Raw genomic sequence first — 22249 nt, forward strand, 5'->3', positions numbered from 1 at the left:
AGTAAAGTCACAGCTTTAAAAGGGTGGAAAAGTTAGATTCTAAAGTCTATCTAAAAGACAGAAGTCCTGTGTGGTCAAAATTTTACTTTGCTGTTAAATTATAATTAAGTATGGCATACTGTACAGCATACGTAACAACCGGATTTTACCTGTGTTGAAACATTGTGCAGCAGTTTCTTTGGTTAAGCACCAGATGAAGTAGTTGGCTTCTGTTCAGGTTTATGTTAATTTGGAATATACACTTCATGAAATATTAGGACCACATTCAGGACAGAGATACTCACATTGTGGACAGGCCCGAGGAAACAGTGGATTCACCTCTCCCATCTCTGCTCACACTGGATCATGTCTATTAAATGTAGAGCATGGACAGAATCACCTACACTATTCAAATCATAAGGTATCTTCCCCACTCCCCCATCTACCTTTCCTCCCTTGGTGTATATTTGTATAAATTAAATACATACATGATGTGACAGCACTGTACAACATGCAGATTCTTGTTTTGAGTTACAAGGTTCTGTGCTGTTTACAATCTATGAATAAAGCAGGAGTCTTTTACAATGAGAGCAAGCCTTTGTAGATTACATTCCCTTATATAAATTGCCTAACTTTATGAGTAAATATTTAGAGCTGTTTTAATATAAACCAGTACTTGCCAGGCGCAGTGGCTCGTGCCTGTAATCCCAGCACTTTAGGAGGCTGAGGCGGGCGGATCACCTGAGGTCAGGAGTTCGAGACCAGCCTGACCAACATGGAGAAACCCCGTCTCTACTAAAAATATAAAATTAGCCGGGCGTGGTGGCACATGCCTGTAATCCCAGCAACTCAGGAGGCTGAGGCAGGAGAATCGCTTGAACCCGGGAGACGGAGGTTGTGGTGAGCCGAGAATCACGCCATTGCACTCCAGCCTGGGCAACAAAAGCTAAACTCCATCTCAAAAAAATAAAAAATAAAAAAATGTATGTATGTATATATATATATATATATACACACACACACACACACACACGCACATATACATAAACCAAAGAATATATATATATATACACACCAGTATTTAGCATACTGATATGCAGACAACCATGCTCAGAAACCACGAACACTATCACAGTGAGAAGTGGCCACCTTTCTTGTGAGGGTTCAGTTTCATGATTATGAAAAGCCCCTGAAATAATGAGCACACACTTTGGTCTCTGGGTGAAATATGTCCCACCTCAGAGTGAATGAATGCCATAAAGATAGGATGAAACCTGGGGACCTGATCATTAGGGTTTTTGCCTTGAATGAGAATCAGGTCATAAGGCCCCCAGGGATTTATTGAATGAGAATCAGGTCATAGTATGAGAGCTCCCCAGGAATTTATTTCCCAAAACTCTTAAAGAGGGAGTCGAAAGCCTCAGGTGAGGCCCCAGATATTTGTATGTAGGTGTACAAAGCAAAACAAAATGAATTTGAGATTACAACATAGAGTGGTCAGTATGATGTCTTAGGTTTTGCCACAGTTGGTGGGCTAGGACTCATGCTTATAATGCATCAGTGGAAGGGTATGCCCCATTCAGAAGTAGCAGACCCGCCATGAAGGGCAGTGTAGCAGCACCATGTGTCAAGGAGAGATTCCCCTGTGTGGAAGGACAGCCAGAAGCCTGAGAGTGGCAGTACTCTGGGCACATGAGGGCGAGGGAAGAGGATTGAGCAGCAGTGGTGTGGGAGAATGCAGCAAGACCCCTGACCCCGTCAGGATGTGGTTGACGTGCTTCTGGCACAGATGGCAAAGGTGGTTCAGAGGTGAGAGAGATGTACTGACTACGTGCTGGAAATGAGATTTGCAGTGAGTCTTGTCTGGCCTGGCTGATAATTTCATTTCAGTTAGGGTTACTTCTTTTGATAATTCTCACCAAGGAGAAAATGGCAGTGATGGATCACCATGGGTAAAGCAGCCCTGTCAGGTCATGGTGGCCAGAGAGGGAGACTGGGCAGCCAAGCAGGTCACCCCTACTTGATAAAGAGGAAGCTTCATAAAACAAGGTAGTGTCCTAAGGGTGAGCTCTGGAAGAGAGAGCACTGGGGAGCTGGCCTGGACTGTGCATCTCAGGTGCTCCTGATTGCATGGAAAGGAAGGAGCTGAGAGGAGAGGCCCCCCAAAAGAGGGTTCTCCAAGAAACAAAATTAAGCAGAGTCTACAGCCAAGACAACACTTGAAAGAGAGGACAGACCTCCCCTCATAATCTCAGGGTGGCTAAACTAGCAGACAGGCAGAAGTCACCTTCCTACTCCTCCCTGAAAAAAACTCCAGTCAGGGAAGAAAGGAAGACCAGCAGAAACAGCCTTACAGCTGCACACCAGAGGCGCTGACAAGGAGGGACACGTTGCTGCTCCTCTCCTGTCTTGCTGCTAGTCTCCTGTTTGCAGAGCATATTCTTATAATGGAAAAGGAGAATAGATATATGGTTCATGCTTTCCTTTGAGATGTGGCAAGAGCGCCCTCCCAGAAAACATGCTCTACACACAAAAATTTCCAAACGTGTGGCTAATCCATAGCCCTGGAACAGGTGCTGAGTCTTTAAAGGAAATTAGAACTGCTCTGGGCCAGGCGCAGTGGCTCACGCCTGTAATCTCAGCACTTTGGGAGGCTGAGGTGGGTGGATCACCTGAGGTCAGGAGTTTGAGACCAGCCTGGCCAACATGATGAAACCCCATCTCTACTGAAAATACAAAAAATTAGTCAGTTATGGTGGCGTGTGCTTATAGTCTCAGCTACTCAGGAGGCCGAGGCATAAAAATCCCTTGAACCTGGGAGGCACAGGTTGCAGTGAGCCAAGATCACGCCACTGCACTCCACCCTAGGCGATGGAGTGAGACTCCGTTTAAAAAAAAAAAATGCTCTAAATATGTCCAAAATTCATAGCTTGAATAAATGGATACTGAGATAGTAAACCAGATGGCCAAATATTTGTTAATTTTTCTTTTTTGAGGAATTAAGGAGATGGGGAGGGACATTAGAAAGCCAAAAATATGTTTCCAGTGTTCTAGAATAAAAGAAGGTAGCTTCCCCAGACTGTGCCTGTATAAGGTTCTAGAAAGTATTTCTAAAGAGATGGTTTCTGCCACTCAAAACCACACAACTACATGGAAACTGAACAACCTGCTCCTGAATGACTACTGGGTAAATAACGAAATGAAGGCAGAAATAAAGATGTTCTTTGAAACCAATGAGAACAAAGACACAACTTAGCGGAATCTCTGGGAAACATTTAAAGCAGTGTGTAGAGGGAAATTTATAACACTAAATGCCCACAAGAGAAAGCAGGAAAGATCTAAAATTGACACCCTAACATCACAAAAGAGCTAGAGAAGCAAGAGCAAACACATTCAAAAGCTAGCAGAAGGCAAGAAATAACTAAGATCAGAGCAGAACTGAAGGAGATGGAGACACAGAAAACCTTTCAAAAAATCAGTGAATCCAGGAACTGGTTTTTTGAAAAGATCAACAAAATTGATAGACCACTAGCAAGACTAATAAGAAAAGAGAGAAGAATCAAATAGATGCAATAAAAAATGATAAAGGGGAGATCACCACTGATCCCACAGAAATACAAACTACCATCAGAGAATACTATAAACACCTCTATGCAAATAAACTAGAAAATCTAGGAGAAATGGATAAATTCCTGGACATATACACCCTCCCAAGACTAAACCAGGAAGAAGTTGAATCGCTGAATAGACCAAAAACAGGCTCTGAAATTGAGGCAATAGTTAATAGCCTGTCGGCCAAAGAACCTCCAGGACTAGACGGATTCACAGCCAAATTCTACCAGAGGTACAAGGAGGAGCTGGTACCATTCCTTCTGAAACTATTCCAATCAACAGAAAAAGAGGGAATCTTCCCTAACTCATTTTATGAGGCCAGCATCACCTGATACTAAAGCCTGGTAGAGACACAACAAAAAAAAAATTTTAGACCAATATTCCTGATGAACATCGATGTGAAAATCCTCAATGAAATACTGGCAAACTGAATCCAGCAGCACATCAAAAAGCTTATCCACCACGATCAAGTGGGCTTCATCTCTGGGGTGCAAGGCTGATTCAACATACGAAAATCAATAAACGTAATCCATCACATAAACAGAACCAAAGACAAAAACCATGTGATTATCTCAACAGATGCAGAAAAGGCCTTTGACAAAATTCAACAGCCTTTTATGCTAAAAACTCTCAATAAACCAAGTATTGATGGAATGTATCTCAAAATAATAAGAGCTATTTATGACAAACCCACAGCCAATATCATACTGAATGGGCAAAAACCAGAAGCATTCCCTTTGAAAAGTTGCACAAGACAGGGATGCCCTCTCTCACCACTCCTATTCAACATAGTGATGAAAGTTCTGGCCAGGGCAGTCAGGTAAGAGAAAGAAATAAAGGGTATTCAATTAGGAAAAAAGGAAGTCAAATTGTCCCTGTTTGCAGATGACATGATTATATATTTAGAAAACCCCATCGTCTCAGCCCAAAATCTCCTTAAGCTGATAAGCAACTTCAACAAAGTCTCAGCATACAAAATCAATGTGCAAAAATCACAAGCATTCTTATACACCAATAACAGACAGCCAAATCATGAGTGAATTCCCATTCACAATTGCTACAAAGAGAATAAAATACCTAGGAATCCAACTTACAAGGGATGTGAAGGACCTCTTCAAGGAGAACTACAAACCACTGCTCAACGAAATAAAAGAGGACACAAACGGAAGAATATTCCATGCTCATGGATAGGAAGAATCAATATCATGAGAATGCCCATACTGCCCAAGGTAATTTATAGATTCAGTGCCATTCCCATCAAGCTACCACTGACTTTCTTCACAGAATTGGAAAAATCTAAAGCTCATATGGAACCAAAAAAGAGCCTGCATTGCCAAGACAATCCTAAGCACAAAGAACAAAGCTGGAGGCATCATGCTACCTGACTTCAAACTATACTACAAGGCTGCAGTAACCAAAACAGCATGGCATTGGTACCAAAACAGAGATATAGACCAGTGGAACAGAACAGAGGCCTTAGAAATAACACCACACACTTACAACCATCTGATCTTTGACAAACCTGACAAAAACAAGAAATGGGGGAAAAGATTCCCTATTTAATAAATGGTGCTGGGAAAACTGGCTAGCCATATGTAGAAAGCTGAAACTGGATCCCTTCCTTACACTTTATACAAAAATTAATTCAAGATGGATTAAAGACTTAAATATTAGACCTAAAACCATAAAAACCCTAGAAGACAACCTAGGCAGTACCATTCAGGACATAGGCATGGGCAAGGACTTCATGACTAAAACACCAAAAGCAATGGCAACAAAAGCCAAAATAGATAAATGGGATCTAATTAAACTAAAGAGCTTCTGCACAGCAAAAGAAACTACCATCAGAGTGAACAGGCAACCTACAGAATGGGAGAAAATGTTTGCAATCAACCCATCTGACAAAGGGCTAATATCCAGAATCTACAAAGAACTTAAACAAATTTACAAGAAAAAAATCAAACAACCCCATCAAAAAGTGGGCAAATGATATGAACAGACACTTTTCAAAAGAAGACATTTATGCAGCCAACAGACACATGAAAAAATGCTCATCATCTCTGGTCATCAGAGAAATGCAAATCAAAACCACAATGAGATACCATCTCACACCAGTTAGAATGGCAATCATTAAAAAGTCAGGAAACAACAGGTGCTGGAGAGGATGTGGAGAAATAGGAACACTTTTACACTGTTGGTGGGCATGTAAACTAGTTCAACCATTGTGGAAGACAGTGTGGCAATTCCTCAAGGCTCTAGAAATAGAAATACCATTTGACCCGGTGATCCCATTACTGGGTATATCCCCAAAGGATTATAAATCATGCTACTATAAAGACACATGCACACGTATGTTTATTGTTGCACTGTTCACAATAGCAAAGACTTGGAACCAACCCAGATGTCCATCAATGACAGACTGGATTGAGAAAATGTGGCACATATACACCATGGAATACTATGCAGCCTTAAAAAAGGATGCATTCATGTCCTTTGTAGGGACATGGATGAAGCTTGAAACCATCATTGTGAGCAAACTATTGCAAGGACAGAAAACCAAACACTGCATGTTCTCACTCATAGGTGCGAATTGAACAATGAGAACCCTTGGACACAGGGCAGGGAACATCAAACACCAAGGCCTGTCGTGGGGTGGCGGGGTGCGGGGGGTGATAGCATTAGGAGAAATACCTAATGTAAATGATGAGTTAATGGGTGCAGCAAACCAACACGGCACATGTATACATATGTAACAAACCTGCACGTTGTGCACATGTACCCTAGAACGTGAAGTATAATTTTTAAAAAAATACAAAAAAAAAAAAGATGGCTTCTGAGCAGTTTGGAAACTGTACCCACAGCCATCATGGATTCACTAAGAGGAAGTTCAGTCATATTGATCTCATAGGTACTGGTGGATTGGGGGAGTAAAAGGGCATGGCTGCCTGGGTTCACACCAGCTCTGCTGCTGATTTAACCTCCAATCTCTTCATCTGTTCAGATTCAGGTAATAACATGACCATATCAGTTGTTATGCCTTCACACAGTGTCTATGCAGTAAACATTAGCTGTTAGAATTACTCCTTCATCACAACAAAGGATATGCTAGATATTGTCTCATTCTGCAAATCTGTTTGCATGGAAACAGTAAAACTGAGCTAGATGGAGTTTCAGTATAGTGATTCACAACCAGTTGTATGTTACATCCATATGCTATTGGCAAGTAAATTGCCGTCACCCTGCAGAGAAACTTCTAGTGAATTTCCACGGGGCTTTCCCCACCCAGCTAAACGTTTTTATTACTGACTGAAATAAAAGGTGACAAGGCATACTTATCAAATGTGTAGATGTTAGCCATGAAGGGAAGGACAGCAGATAACAGAGGATCCTAAAACTTAGAAAGGTCAGAGAGACCAGAATATAGCAGGATGAAGTTAGATACAGGTAACTGAGGTCTTCCACTTGAGGACCTACCTGTATAAAACATGGGATGGAGGAATAACACAATAATAATACAAAATGAGATACTAAGTATAATAATTACTAGAATGGAGATAATTTCATATCATGCCCAACCCTAGGAAGGAAGTGGTGTTATTACTGACTTTACAGATGAGGAAAGTGAAGCCTAGAGATTTTTATTGAAATCAGACAATAAATGGGGAAGTCAGACTGTAGACCCAGGCAGGCAGGCTACCAGAACCCACTTTGACGTAACAATTTTGAATACCCCCAATACAATTAAGCAGTATGATAATGTGTCCCCCAGAGCTCCATGTGACCATGTAGTATGTAACCTAAGGAGCTAACTCATAGTCTCACTCCACTATGAGCTTATCAGGTAACAACACATAAATGTGTTCCATTCCAGGCGCTACACTTTAAGAGGCACATAGACAAATAGATGACTTTCAGAAGACAGTAGATGGTGAGGGGGACTCAGAACCCTGTCATTCGAGGAGTGGTTAAAGGAACTGGACGTATTTAGCCTGGAGAAGAGAAGACTCGGTAGGGACCTGCCATGAGAGCACTACTTGTATTTGAAGTGGGGTCCCATAGAAAATGGACAAAACATGCATCTGCCAGCTCTGATGGTTCCTGGGAAAGTACTTGGGGATAGGTCTGACCCTAGCACAAGAAGAACTTTCTCACTGCAGGAACTCCAGAGCTGAACCACACAACTGGAAAAATTGAGTTTCTTGTCCTTAGACATAATCAAACATCAAGTAGGAAATGGGGCCAAATGGTTTGCCAAGATGAATGTGAAAATAAGCCCCCTGGGTTAGCAGGATTTCTTCAGGGATCCCAGGGCTGTCTTAGTCACATGATGTTTCAGCCCAAACTCAAGCTTTTAGGAAGCTTTTAAATTCAGCTCACCCTAAAAGTTGGCTGCCTAGTCTGCTGGACTTGGGAAATGATCCCTAGTCTTTCTTCCATTATATGAGGGCATGGCATAGACTGGAATTCAGATAGATGGAAGATCAGGAATCCTTTTATTCTCCCCTCTGCTGACTGACCTAGCAACTCTGCTGGTCTGGGGTCACATGCACCCTAAGCTTTGCAGGTCTGCATGCCCTTTGCCCATTATGTTCTATTCTGTTGGTCTACACACACCCCCTCCCACCCACACTCACCCCAGTTTGAGCTGTCTGAAGTTTTTGGCTGTAGTCACTAGGCTAAGGTTCCTTCTCATCTCTCAGTAGATAGAGGCACTGCTGATTGTCCTCATCTCCTCCTTTTCCCAGCTTAGTATTCACCTTTTTCTCTGTGCTGGCTCTTAACAGTTGCTCTTTTCCTACTAGTGTTTTACCCCCCCAACCCCACACCCCAGGCCTTCGAATGACCCTTTTTAACAAAGGGGTTTCATCCTGTTACGTACTGGGTCCAACTGCTCCTTGGGCAGACTCAGTGCCCCTTTCAATCTCTCCTACCCCAAAGCCATTGAGATTTGATTTCTGGTTGGCAGCAGTTTCCTGAGTTTCCAGATGTAACACATAGAATCTCCCCTACATGGGAAGATGTTAGAGGTCCCCCTTTGTGTAGCCCATCTGTGAGCCTCTGGCTCCTGTTGAGATACCTTACAGAGTGAAAACTCGCTTCTCTCAAACCTTCAGTAAAAATCTGTTGTGCAACATGTCAACACCTAGAGGGCCTTTGCTTTATAGAGTAGATACTTTCTTCCTGCCTGTTCCTAAGAATCCAACCCCAGTTGAGAGCCAGTGTCTCTCAGGACCCTCCTGCTTGGCATTCTCTTCATGAGGTTATGACAGAACAGTGAGCAGCAGGTTCCTTCTGCTGTGCTTCCTCACACTGGCCTCCAGAACGATTTAGTCGCAAAAAGGTAGAAGCAACACTGTCTGACAGGGATCCTGACACGTGAATTCCTAAGTTAACATATTCATTTGTTATTCACCAAGATTGTCAGTGCCTGCTCTGTGCCAGGCACTTTTTTTCTTTTCTTTTCTTTTCCTTTTTTTAATTTTTTTATTTTTGAGATGAAGTTTCGCTCTTGTTGCCCAGGCTAGAGTGCAGTGGTGCGATTTTGGCTCACTGCAACTTCCACCTCCTGGGTTCAAGCGATTCTCCTGCCTCAGCCTCCTGAGTAGCTGGGATTACAGGCATGCACCACCACACCCAGCTAGGTTTTTGTATTTAGTAGAGACAGAGTTCAACCATGTTAGACTGGTCTTGAACTCCTGACCTCAGGTGATCCACCCACCTTGGCCAGGCACTATTCTTTAGGTGTGGGGGACTCAGCAGTGAACCCTACAGACAAACCTTGCCCTGTGGCACCTCCACAGCGGGACTCCAGCCATAAACACACCACAATAGCATGTTAAATGGTGCTGTCCATACTTGATATATTCCCCTTCAGGTCCTCATGTTCCTCTCTCTGCATCTGTGACCCCATGGACCACGGTACGAAGATAATAGAAATTCTCTTAACCACTTTGCTCTTCTCCTTCCCCTGGAGGGGAAACGTAGCACTTCTTGCCAAACTCTTGAGGGTACTCAGAATAAACTCCAGGTTTTCTAATACGGCCTGTTGAATCCTCAAGGAGGATTTGGGAAAAATTGGGTTGGTCCTTCCTGGCCATCCTTGTTATAATCAGGAAATATAACACATACCCCATCCAGCAGTTTGAACAACTGCAAATCTTTAGGGTGGGGTTAGAAACCTTCTCAAAAGCATACTTTGAAGATTGCTGAATGTGATGTTTTTCCAGACATGTGCCCTGATTTTATTGGTTCATTCATTGATTTATTAAATATTAAGCTCTTACTATGCTCTGGGCACTGCATAGGTGCTGGGGATTCAAAGGTTAATAAAAACAGACACGATCCTGGTATTTACGGAACTTACAGTGTAACATAAGAGAGACTTGAATCAAATAATCCCACAAACCAGTGTAAAGTCACAGCTATGTCCAGTGCTTTCGTGCTGGTGACCAGTCAGGAGGAGTTGAGGTCCGAAAGACGAACAGTAGGTAACCACGCAGTGGGGAAAGCCTGTACAGAGGCCGTTTCCAGAAGGACTTTCACAGAAAGTAGATGACAAAAGAGCTCCCTCTGCAGTCTAGGACCTGACATCTGGAGTGAGCTGCGGCACTTCCCTCGTTTGCTTGACCATGGGACATTTCTTAAAGCATTTCTCAGAACCAGTGTTTCATTTCAGCATACTTCAGGAAACACTAGTTCTTTGTAAACTGGGCAACCTTCAAACATAAACAGGAACGAAAACTAGGAAAGTTGGTTGGGAGAAAGGCAATGATTGGCACTGTCCTCTTTAGCAGAGGTACAAAGGACCTCAATCCGTTAGTTTACCAGCTACTGGCCAGGCCTTCCTGCTGTCACTTGTTCCCATTCTCTTTCCCACCCAGTGAGACCAAGGCTAGTCCTTTGCTAACTTCTAGGTCCTTGAAGGCAGGGATCATATCTTTTTAGCTTTGAAGCCCTAGCACCTAGAATTTTACCTGGCACATAGTAAATATTTCTGAATGATTGATCCTTGGGAAAGCTACAGGGTGAGGGATAGGGTTCTGTTTCATGGTAATACAAAATCAGACTGGAGGTTCACAGTCATTGTTAATTCTACGTTATCGTACCAACATTCTGCTTACCTAAAACACATTCTGCCTCTAAAAAATTTGCGTTAGCTATGAACCTGAATGTGATTGAACTTAGGAGGAAGAAAATAGAGCCTCTAATCCTTTTTCTAATAGAAGAAATTTCCTCTTTCTCCACCAGGAGCGCTAAGTGGGCTGTTCGACAGTTTACCACTACTGTTAGCTTTGTTTTTGTGTTTTTGTTTTTAAATAACCAGCCCACTTGGGGAGTGTTAACTTTAATTTCACTATAATTCCTTATTCTTTTCCTTTAGTTTATATTTCCATTGCCTTTATCATTTTTTCTAAGAGCTATAGATCCATGACTTATCATAATCATTAAAATTGCTGTTCCAAATAATTAATGATTTTATTTTGTTCTTATAGAATCAGTGTTTTTGATACAATTCATGCTCAAATGTTAAGTATGGTGATTTTTAACAACAGTTTTTATTAGGTAAAATGGTGTGGAATGTTTTAGGATTCTCTTTTTTGAAAACTTGGAAACAACCGTAAAAAATTTTTTTTTCTTTTTGTAGGATTTACTTACAAGACATAAATTGCTCAGTGCAGAATTTTTGGAACAGCATTATGATAGAGTAAGTATATGTAATACTATTTTTAAATAATAAATTGTAACTTTTGTTACCAGAAATGAAAGACTTACATTGGGTTTTTGTACTAGAATATTTATTTTGCATATGTAATGTTTATAAATGGTGCTGTAGTTATTTCTCTACTTAAACAGTTTATAGAATATTACTTGGTCAGAAGTAGATCTTTTTGATTGACATACTGCCCTTTGAAGCTTTTATTGCTTTAAAAGAGGAAAATAGAGCATTTTGCTGCTAAAATGATAGTAAAGATAGTAGGAAAATTATCTGACTTTTTAACTTTTCCTTCCTTTTCCATCAGTTGCCCCACATTTCTGCTGCATACAAATAGAGAGAAAGGGAGGCAGCAGCTGATAGGATGAGAGCAGCACTGGCCAGAGGGGACGGGAGCCCGGCTCTGCTCCTGCTCTACTGCTCACTCCTTTGTGGCCATGGCCAAGGCAGTTAACCGCTTGGGGACTTAGAAGTCCGTCCTTATTGTAAAATGAGGACATTGGACTAGCTTGTCGGTAAGGTCCCTTCCAGCACTGAGTCAATGTCAGATGTTCTGGTAATAGTGTCCCCCAGAGATTTGTCAGTGATTTCCAGAGTGCTTGATAGCTTGATTTCCCTAGACTCGCACAACTGCCTCTAGGGCTGCCGTGTGAAATGATCTCTTCCACCACTGCCAGTTCTGCTAGCCTCAGGAGGATCTTCCACAATACCCACAAGCACTGTTGTGATGTACTGGTTTAACTACACGTCGTCGAAGATTCTGATAGGTGCCCGTAAAGAGGTTAGAAGAATGACAATCCACTTAAAATTCTTGTCTATCCTGCAAGATTTGGTTTAGATTTTAATTTTTCCAGTACTCATTTAAATTTTTGAAATCCTAAGTCTTATTAATACTTCATTATTCACTTTGCTGTTCGAATACATTACGAGATTCTTAGAGGCAAAAATCTATGCTTTCTTGTTCTTTTGTGTTTTTTTTTTTTCCTGTCTTTTCCCCCTGCCCTCCACTCCCAGTAAGAACATAACACAACACTGAGCACACAAGTCCCTCGTAAGTAGCCTCATAAATGGCTTAAAAATTGCTGGTCTTTTATTTTTATTCTAGCTCATGTATATTTGGATATGGGTGCGTTTCTTCTTGTATGTTTATTGCTTTAAAATGGCAGCCCTGTCATCATCATGGCCTTTTTACAGTAGATAGAAGCATGGACTTGAGCCTTGGACTGCCTGGATTCTGGCTACAAGTCTCAGCCCTACCAGGGGCTGGTAAGACTTCAGCAACTGCCTTCATGCACCCTCTGTGCCTTCAGGGTCTTGCACCCTCTGTGCCTTCAGGGTCTTCCACCCTGAAGAAGGCTTTTCATAGTACCTGTCTACTGGGATCATCATGAGGATTAGATAAGAACGTGTATGTGACGTGCATGGCACAGTGCCCTGGCACACAGGAAGCATTTAATAAACGTTAGCTCATTTATCATCACCACAAAGATTTTTCAACATCCTGGTAATTGAAGGCCTACCAAAGACACAGACTAGCTGATTTCCAAGACATTTGCTACAGTGAAATCTATTTAATTTTGCAACAAAATAGTTTCCTACATGTTGTTAATAGATGACATCAGTTAACAGGATTTTAGAAAAACGTATGTGAGGCAACAAATATATAGAAAGTCAGATCTTACAGAGGGAGAAGGAGTGGGGGATGTGGGTAATTTAAAGCCACCGGTGAGGTTATTACACCAAAATGCATGCTCTAAATTCTGGTCCAGTTTGGCTCTGAGCTTTCTAATAACCAAAGTGTAGAAAGAAATAAAAGCAATTAAAAGATGACAGTATTTGTAGAGTAAAATACATGCTGGCTGCTCAAAAGAAATGTAGCCTTTCCTAGCACTGGGACCTGAAACAGGTTTCTCTCCTTGGCATTCTTAAAGGAGAGTCAAGTTACAGTGTCATGTAGTGGACAGTCATTGCCGTGGCATTGCAGTAAATAAAATGCTCAACTCTGATGCAGTTCCTTGAAAGCAAGTCTTTGAGGAACCCAGAAGTGGGTGGGAGGACAGGTATCTAGGTTTGTTACTTATTCTTTGTCTGTCCTAATTCAGAGGAAAATCTAACATACTCTGAAGGAAGCGGGCCACATACATGCTCTCTTCAGGCAGTTCTCCATGAAAAGTTTCTTGCAACCAAGCTTATCCAAAGATGCAGCAGAAAATCTTAACTTGCATTTTTTATCAAGAACTTGAGATGTATATATTTTGTTACTGATTAAAAGCAAGTCCAGTTGTTTTGATCATCAGTTTGATGATCATTTGAGAAGGTAGACTTAACAGCTTTTTCTGAAAAGAGAGAAATCTAACTCAAATACTTACCAAATAGATGGCCAGCTCACCTCTGCCAAGAGGCAGACAAAAGGAATAATGTATATTTCTGTGTTAGCTCTAAACCAAGAAGGCTGGAAAGCAAATTTTTGAGGCCTTGTAAGCCATGTGGTCTCTTTGACTCTCCTGTCTATTGTTCTGTGAAAGCAGCTGTAAATAATACATAAACTTTTCAGTGAATTCATGTTCAGTAAACAAATGAGCATGGATGTGTTCCAGAAGAACTTTTCACAAGCAGGCAGCAGGCCATAGTGCCATCCCCTGCTCTAGACCACAGATGAATGGCTAATGAGGACCCATCATAAAGCATGGACACCAGTAGTTCTCTCATGGACTGATGACAAAGCAGGCATCCCCTGGCACTCGCCGTGACCAAAGGAAAGTCTCAGGAAAGCACCAAGATCCAACAGTCATACTAGTGCTGCAGACTTTCAGAATGTTTTAAACCTATCTGTGGTTTAAACAGACAGACAAAAAAGAAAATCTTAAGGCTAACTGGCCTTCTCTACTAGGTTTTTGAAGGATAGCCTTGGCCACCGAGTGCCTGTCATTTCGGTTTTCTAACTCTCTGCTTTAATGGGCTTCTAGCCCTCACCATTCCAGCAGTGCCACTCTTGCCAGTGACCGCTGTTTTGAAGGTCTAGTGGACCTGTCAGTTCTTAACTTTGCGGCATTTTGTTCTCCCCGGGGCTTCATTCATGCTATGCCCTTCCTTTTTTCTCCGCCCAGATTCTCTTTTCTCCCCTCCATTTCTGAGTGAAATCCCTCCCATCCGCCAGGTCTGAGCCTAAGCCCCACCTTCGGTGTCAGCCTGGTTAACACAATGCTGAATTTCTCCTCTCTTAATTTCTATTCTGAATTACTTTCTTTCTTTGCCTGATACATTGAAAGAGCAGATAACTTTTCTCTTTGTGGTTGTGCTTTGAACAAATTGAATTCTTGTTTATATAAAATACTAGTTTTTCAATCTAACATCAAGATATGAGAGCAGACTCAACAAGCAGAAGTGTGAGGGGTAAGGGAGTTAGGTTTTGTGCATAGGGAGTTTGGGGTGACAGAGAGGCCTGGATTTAAGCTCTCTCTGTGGGCCTGGCTGGAACTGGGAAGGGGCTCAGTCCCAGGAGCCCTCTTCGTGGAAGGGATTGGTGGGATCACCTGACAGTCTCGGAGGAAGACATGAAAGAGAGTGGCAGGGGAGCCAGGGCAGCTGTTGGCCTTCATGGTGTGAGAAGCGTGTCCTTAAGCTAATTTACAATGTTACCTACCAGTCTTTTTTTTTTTTTGCAATAACCCTGATATATGTTTTCTTATCTTTTAGTTTTTCAGTGAATATGAGAAGTTACTTCATTCAGAAAATTATGTGACAAAAAGACAGTCACTGAAGGTATGTCAGACCATTTTGTATAGCTTATTTCTGCACCTTGTGTTTGAAATGTGGATTTGGGGAAAGGGAGATGTGCAGGATGGGTCATAGACCTTTGGGGGAAATAAATACCTTTGCCGAGGGTCAAGATTTTTGCGGAAAGGAATGGAGCTGGACAGTGATCCATGTGGAGCACCTTCCTGCTTCCTAGTAAGGTGGAGATACAGAAAGGGAATGAACGGCAGTTTGAAGAAGACTTCGTCTCCTAGCCGTGCATTCTTTGAGATTTTGAGCCGTAGTCATATCAGCTAGATGAAGGCACTCCAGGTGCTGTGCTCCTGGGCTGTGGCCTGGGTGGCACAGGCAGGTGAGTGAGAGTGGAGGGAGGCGATGTGCATGTGAGGCTGTGGACCATAGGCTTGGCTGCTTTGTATCAAAATAGGATATCCTTTGCAAGTTTACAATGTTAAATTTAAGATTTAAACTGTAGAACAAGGGTTGGCAAACTACAACCCATGGGCTAAATCCAGCCAGCTGCCTGTTTTTGTAAGTAAAGTTTTACTGGAATAAAGACGTGCTCATTTATTTACATATTGTCTGTGGCTGTTTTGAGCTCCAGCAGCAGAATTAAATAGATGCCCCAGAGACCCTATGGTCTGCAAAGTCTAAAATATGTACTGTTTGGCCCTTGATAGTTTGCTGACCCCTGCTGTAGAAAGTTCTTATAGCAGTTAATAAGTGCATACCCTCCATTCTGTCAGTAAGCAGTCCGGACAGGAAATATAGATGAAGTCACAAAGGATTTGAGGGAAAATCTTAATTCCATTCAGTTTTTTGCCAGGTCCATTTAAAATTTGACTCTGCCCAGAGTTCTTCCCCTCATGGGTGTCTGGACCGATAATGACCAAGACTCCATCCACTCATCCCCTTCCTACCGTGGGGAAATCTCCCTTGAAGACCTTATCTTTCTGTGGAAAAGACTAAACGACACTTCGTGTCCTTTGATAGGAACACTCCACCGTCCGCATTTTCAATCACACTTTATTTCAGAACAGCATATGCCTTCTTTCCGGGTAAGGCTGTAATTCCTGCAGCAGGGCATCCGTGACAGCCACAGCTGGGGAACGGGCACAGTCCAGCCAGGCCCCTTGCTTTCCATTCATTGCTGTTGCTTGGGCCCCCCCTCCCCTGGCTAGAGGATCATTTGTTATCCTTTCATCTTTGGGGGATTGGACAGAACTTCCTGGCAGCTGTGGGAGGAGTTTCTCCTCCCTGGACGTCAGTGTGTGAGAGAGTGGAGGTGCCTGGGGCCTCTCCTGCTCTGTGATCCTCAAAGGGCTGAGGTATACTACTCTTGCCAGCGGTTACACAGATGCACACAGTTCACTGGAGTCAGTATCTTCTAAGGCCACAAAGGCCAGACAGGATAGCCTAGGTTAGTAGCTTCTAGGGCCATTGTGGGAGGAAGCGGGGGCCGGGGGAGGCGGGTTATTGGCAAATCCATAAGCTTTGACCAAATGTTGGATTCTTGGGCTGTTTGGATAAGGAGAAAGGCCTTCAAGACCCTTCTGCCATTCAGAATTACAACATGAAAAGAAAGGCTGAGACTGCCATTTCCAAGCCCTTAGGAAGATATAAAGCAAGTTGCTGGCTCCTGCAGTTGATGTTAGCGGTGGACCTGTGAGTGCCCCGTGAACACATGGAGCGGCTTCAGCACCAGCCATACTTTAAAGATGGATTTTAATTGTACTTTCTTTTTTGTAGCCACATTGGAATTTATTTATTCCCATATTTATGTTGCCAGCAAATGTATATTCCCTATGCAAGACTCCAAGTTTTTTAGTAAAGGATTGCATGTTTGGGCTGAGTACGGTGGCTCACCTGTAATCCCAGCACTTTGGGAGGCCGAGGCAGGTGGATGGATGGAGGTCAGGAGTTCGAGACCAGCCTAGTCAACATGGTGAAACCCTGTCTCTACCCCCAAAAATTAATTAGCCAGGTGTGGTGGCACAAGCCTGTAGTCCCAGCTACTTGGGAGGCTGAGGCACGAGAATCACTTGAGCTCGGGAAGTGGAGGTTGCAGTGAGCCAAGATTGTGCCATTGCACTCCAGCCTGTGTGACAGAGTGAGACTATCTCAAAAAATAAAAAAGAATTACATATTTAAAGTCATCTTCCTTCAGATTTTCTTTGGTTTCTGTGATAGAAAAAGAACACTAAAGCTATAAATCACATAATACTAACTTTTCAGTTTTTGTAAGAGTAGATACTGGTTGCTTCTCACCGCAAGAATAGATTTTGTGATTCACGTTGATATGAAGCCTACCTTTGAGTTCTTCCTATGAGTTCCTTATAAAGCCTAAGTAAAATAGATTTGTTTTCTTATACATCAGCTCATTTTTTATTTAATATGATGACAAGTTACTTATCCAGAGATCAGTTATCTGGAAACTTCAAGTATCTAGAACATAGCCAGAAACCCAGAAAGGAAGTAACAAAAGCAATTAAAGCAAAGACACAGAGCCGCTATTTGTGCCTTTTCTTCCCTTAGCCCTCACTCACTCACATCTCTGCAGATGCAGGCCTGATGTGTGTGTTTTGCACGCTGACGCTCGTTTCTCACTGCACTCTCCTGAGATAGAGGCACTGTTCCATTATACAGATGATGGAACCGAGACACAGAGGAGTTCAATAATGTGCTCAAGATTACAGAGCTCACAAGAAGTAGGGAGCCAGGATTGGAACCCAGGCAGGCTGGCACCAGGGAGCAAGCTCTCCACTGCTCTGCCTCTGTCCACAAGGACCGCAGCTTGGCACCTGCCCCACTGCCGGCTCTGCACACGCAGCCTTGGCCAGGTTGTTGGCATGTTGACGACCTGAAGAAGTGACTGCTGGTTTTAGGAAAGAGTAAGCAGTGACAGTTTAAAAGTTATGAGTTTATATGATATAACCAACTCTCCAGAAATTAGTAAACCCTGAAGTAAACAGATGTTTTTTAGCGTAATTGGTATAATTAGTGATGATGAGGGGTCAGTAAGAAAACACTGGATTATCTTCAGGAGACCTAAGAAGGAGCAGAAAAATACTCACTTGTGTAAACCTTTCTGAATTAGCTGTGATAAAATGATACCTGTGGCATGTGCAGGGTACACATATGGAAAACTTTGGACACAAAACCCTTTATCTTGGGAAGTCCCGCTAAATAAAATTTAAAAATAGTTTTTTAAAATTAAGCTAAGGTTTGTGGTTAGTTAACAGGAATAATCAATAACTTTTGACCATTTTCTTGAATAGTTTCTTTTTAGTGAGCTAACACAAATGCACGCTTAAAGGGGAGGCTTTGAGAGTCTCCCACTCGGGGCCAAGGGGGCATCTTGAACATCCTCTGCAGAGAGAAGCGTCAGGCCTCCCGTAGATTTCATCTCCTCAGGGAAAGGTAGGAAGGCATTCAGGTGGCAGAGAGAAGGCCCTTGATAGCTTTTAGGTTGTAATTCAGTTCAGTTCTTCGGTCTTTTGAGTGCCTACTAATAGTCTATACTTAATGATGATTATAAATTTTTTAAACTTTGATTTTTCTTTAAATTTTAATAACAATGTAAGAGTAATTGTTTAAATGTCTTCTCAGCTTCTCGGTGAACTACTACTAGATAGACACAACTTCACAATTATGACAAAATACATCAGTAAACCTGAGAACCTCAAATTAATGATGAACCTGCTGCGAGACAAAAGTCGCAACATCCAGTTTGAGGCCTTTCACGTTTTTAAGGTAGAGTACTAGAACCGTCAGTGATACTGTCCACTAGAATTGTTCGTCTTCTTTCATTCGCAAATAACAGAAATTATTAGCCTCACTTTGGTAATCCAGGTGACTTAATTAAATTCAGACACTTTTCACATTTGTGTGCTGTGACTTTTAAACAGAAACGTAGACCCGGAATCAGGGGTTACTATTTGGATTTGGGAACGAGAAAGTTTGTTCATAGAGGAATGTCATTATCTTTGGCCTAGAAGAGTATTAACTGCAAAACAGAAGCATTTCTTAATGCTTTCTGTGGAGGTTTCATTCTTAAAATCCAATCTGACCTCTTGTGCTGGGGAATAATTTCTGCCCATTTTATCCTAAAATCAAAGTCTGTATTTAATACTAAACACTGTGTTGCAGGGCTGGCAGAATGAGTTTATCAGTCGTATTTGTGTTAAAACATGTAATTATTATTTTTTTTCCAAATTGTAAAATAAGGCCTTCTAAAGTAAAACCTAATGACCCTGACTTCAGCGCCACCCCAGGAGAGCATAGCTCTGCTTTTCTGCGCTGTGGCCGCAGCTCAGGTGTGGCTGCGTTTTGTTCTTTCTCTGTGCCTCATGTGCATTTCTCTCCATGCAGGTGTTTGTAGCCAATCCTAACAAGACACAGCCCATCCTAGACATCCTCCTCAAGAACCAGACCAAACTCATAGAGTTCCTCAGCAAGTTTCAGAATGACAGGACGGAGGACGAGCAGTTTAACGATGAGAAGACCTATTTAGTTAAACAGATCAGGGATTTGAAGAGACCAGCTCAGCAAGAAGCTTAATCTCCAACAAACATCTGTGTTAAATCCAAATTCAGCATTTGCTGTTAGCTGTTCAGCATCAGGCACTCTTATTGATTCATGAGGAACATTACTGCTAATCTGCTGTTAAGTGAACGGTTTTTCATTTTACCCTTTTGTTTTTCAGTCCAGGTTGGAGATCGTAGCTGCTGCTGCTTGCACACTAGGGCACATGTGGGCTTTCTCTTGATCTTTGTGTCATTTCAGAATTCAAAGACTCTGTGCTACGGGAGTTCTGAACATGGCTGGGTTCATGAAGGCAAATGTATGGATGAGAGTGTGGTTTAGGAAAGAGGGCATTGATATCAGATTAGACCTATGTGTTTGCACCCATCTTTGTTGGCGATCTGAGTGCAGTGTGGCAAGTGCACACCTGGCATCCCTGCGTCAGATCGCGCACCTTCAGATCGCGCACCTTCGCTGAAGGAAGATGACGCAGAGCTTTATCTGAAATCAGAGGGGAGCTATCCAAAATGGGAGTTTGGGGGCAGATAAAGTTGACATGCGAATAAATTGATACTGAAACTTAGCAACTTCTTAAAAGTGTAAAGAAGCCTCATAAGATCATAAGGAAAATGTATATATGCTTTTCACAGCTTTCTAGAATTTTTTGACATTTGATTTTCTTGAGACTTGTAAACCTGGATATGTTGAAGGGTATTTGTTAATTTTACTTTTGGAAGATATTTTAAGACAGTAGAGCTAGCAGTGACACCTTGCATTTCATTTCAACACTGCTTAAAGGTTTCTTTTGTATATAATTCTTAGAATGCTCATTTCTTTTAAATGGTTTAATTTGTACAGCAGAGGAATGTTATTGTAGTAGTATGTAACTATTACCTAATACTGAGTTTTTGCAAAAAACAATGAATGCTCATATGTAATTGAAATACTTCAGATCACATGAAAATGCTGATTTAACATTTAAGTATCACAGCATTAAAAGAAAAAAAAAGTAAACCAATCCTTTGTATTCAGTTACCTAATGGGGTGCCATCAGTAAGCTGCGATACAGCCCTGGAGCTCAGTCAGCCACACCTTCCTGCATCCTATTGGCCTTATTCATTTAAAATGAGTTAATGAATCTGCCAGATCTGTGAATGATAGAGATTATGCTAAATTAATGCTGATTCTTTGTGTGTGTGGGAAACCTCTATAGAGCACCTTTTCTTTCTTAGACTAAGTAACCCAGTACAATAGTTGTGAACTGAATAATTAAAACTTTGGCTTCTCTTAGGAAAAGATGACTTCCTAGTCATAGGTGTCCTATGGGGAAATTTATTTTTTTTAATGTCCTGTTCCTTAATGCTGCAAATTATCAGTATTTATAAAGTAACTGATTTTGCACCACTTTTTTGTTACTGTGACCACGGCAGAACAATGTCTTCTAGACTATATCTGTGTAAAGTTATTAGAATGGTATCTGTTCATGTTAGTGATATGAAGATCACAACTAACAACTTACAAATCAGTTTGCCAGTTCAAATTCAGCATGGCTGCAGCTGATTAAGAAATTGATATGATTCTTCTTTGCTAGCCTCTCTTACTAATGGAATTATATATTGGCCAGTAAAATGGGCCTCCCAATTGCTGTTTCAGCAGGTTTTAAAACCTTCAAGAACACCAGTTAGGAAAATAGCTCCAGAAAATATAGATATATTTTATTTTTATTAAAATGGCAGTCTACATCATAATTGGCATTTCCTGAGACTGTCTTTACCAGAATCTGTGTGAAATAAGGCAATCTAGTCTCCTTGAAAAGGAAATCTCTTGGATGTTTAGGAAGGAAGACTTGGCCGTCATGTGGTGTCCTGGCTTTGTGGTGTAGTGCTGTGTGTATGGAGTTAGTGTAAAAACATGGATTACACCAAGTGGAAGAAATGTCTTCTTGCCAAGCTCATTCTTAGAACTTACACGTATAGAACAGCTTCCACTTTGGCAATGATGTTGTAGCCTTTTAGGTGGAAGACAGTGAGGGGTGCAGCGTGTCAGAGACATTAACGTGTTACTCTTGCGTTGGAATCTGAAGGTGGTTCAGACTTCTTGGGTTTTGTTTTTAAGCAAAACAATGTGAAAACATTTAAGTTTGAAATGTTGCATTTGAAGTTATGATCGTTTAATATATTCATATTACCAAGACTATTATACTGGAAGTGGTTTCTTTTTGTGTTATAAAGGTTTAATTTTACATAAGGCAGTTAATGTGATTTTTAACCCTTAAAAAAGTGGAGATGTATACATTTGTTAACAATGCCATGAAAGCATTTTCTTTCTCCTAAGGAAAAGTGAATTTCTTATCAGAATATCTGGCTGGCCCTGTAATTTAAATTACAATAAAATTTTGGAGAAACAGCACTATCTGTCTTCATGATGTATTGTAGACAGTTGCATTTGTGTTACTGTGAACAGCTTCATCAGGAGACACACAAGCCCCAATTTTGTCACCAACTGAAAGCAGAGGGACAGTGAATACCCATTCCTGTCTGCCTCTTTCCCTGTTCAGGGGCTTCGCTCCCCCCACCCCCCACCCCCGTGCTCATGTTTTCCTTACCCTTCCTGAGTAAAATTACACCTTTTAATGGCACCATTTCTTAGACCCTAACGTTTGAA

The 22249-nt window shown here is 41.7% G+C and overlaps 1 protein-coding gene across 1 annotated transcript in view; it reads left to right on the forward strand.

Moving 5' to 3' along the window:
- Positions 1-21994, forward strand: part of CAB39 (calcium binding protein 39) — a 107539-nt gene extending 85545 nt beyond the window's left edge. The window contains exons 6-9 of the mRNA XM_030802801.1: positions 11237-11296; positions 15002-15067; positions 18671-18814; positions 19433-21994. Of these exons, the coding sequence (XP_030658661.1) occupies positions 11237-11296; positions 15002-15067; positions 18671-18814; positions 19433-19621 (459 nt within the window). The 3' untranslated portion in view covers positions 19622-21994. The remainder of the gene's footprint in view (positions 1-11236; positions 11297-15001; positions 15068-18670; positions 18815-19432) is intronic.
- The last annotated feature ends 255 nt before the right edge of the window (positions 21995-22249 follow it).

This window comes from Nomascus leucogenys, chromosome 22a (assembly GCF_006542625.1).
Source record: "Nomascus leucogenys isolate Asia chromosome 22a, Asia_NLE_v1, whole genome shotgun sequence".
Taxonomy (NCBI): Eukaryota; Metazoa; Chordata; class Mammalia; order Primates; family Hylobatidae; genus Nomascus; species Nomascus leucogenys.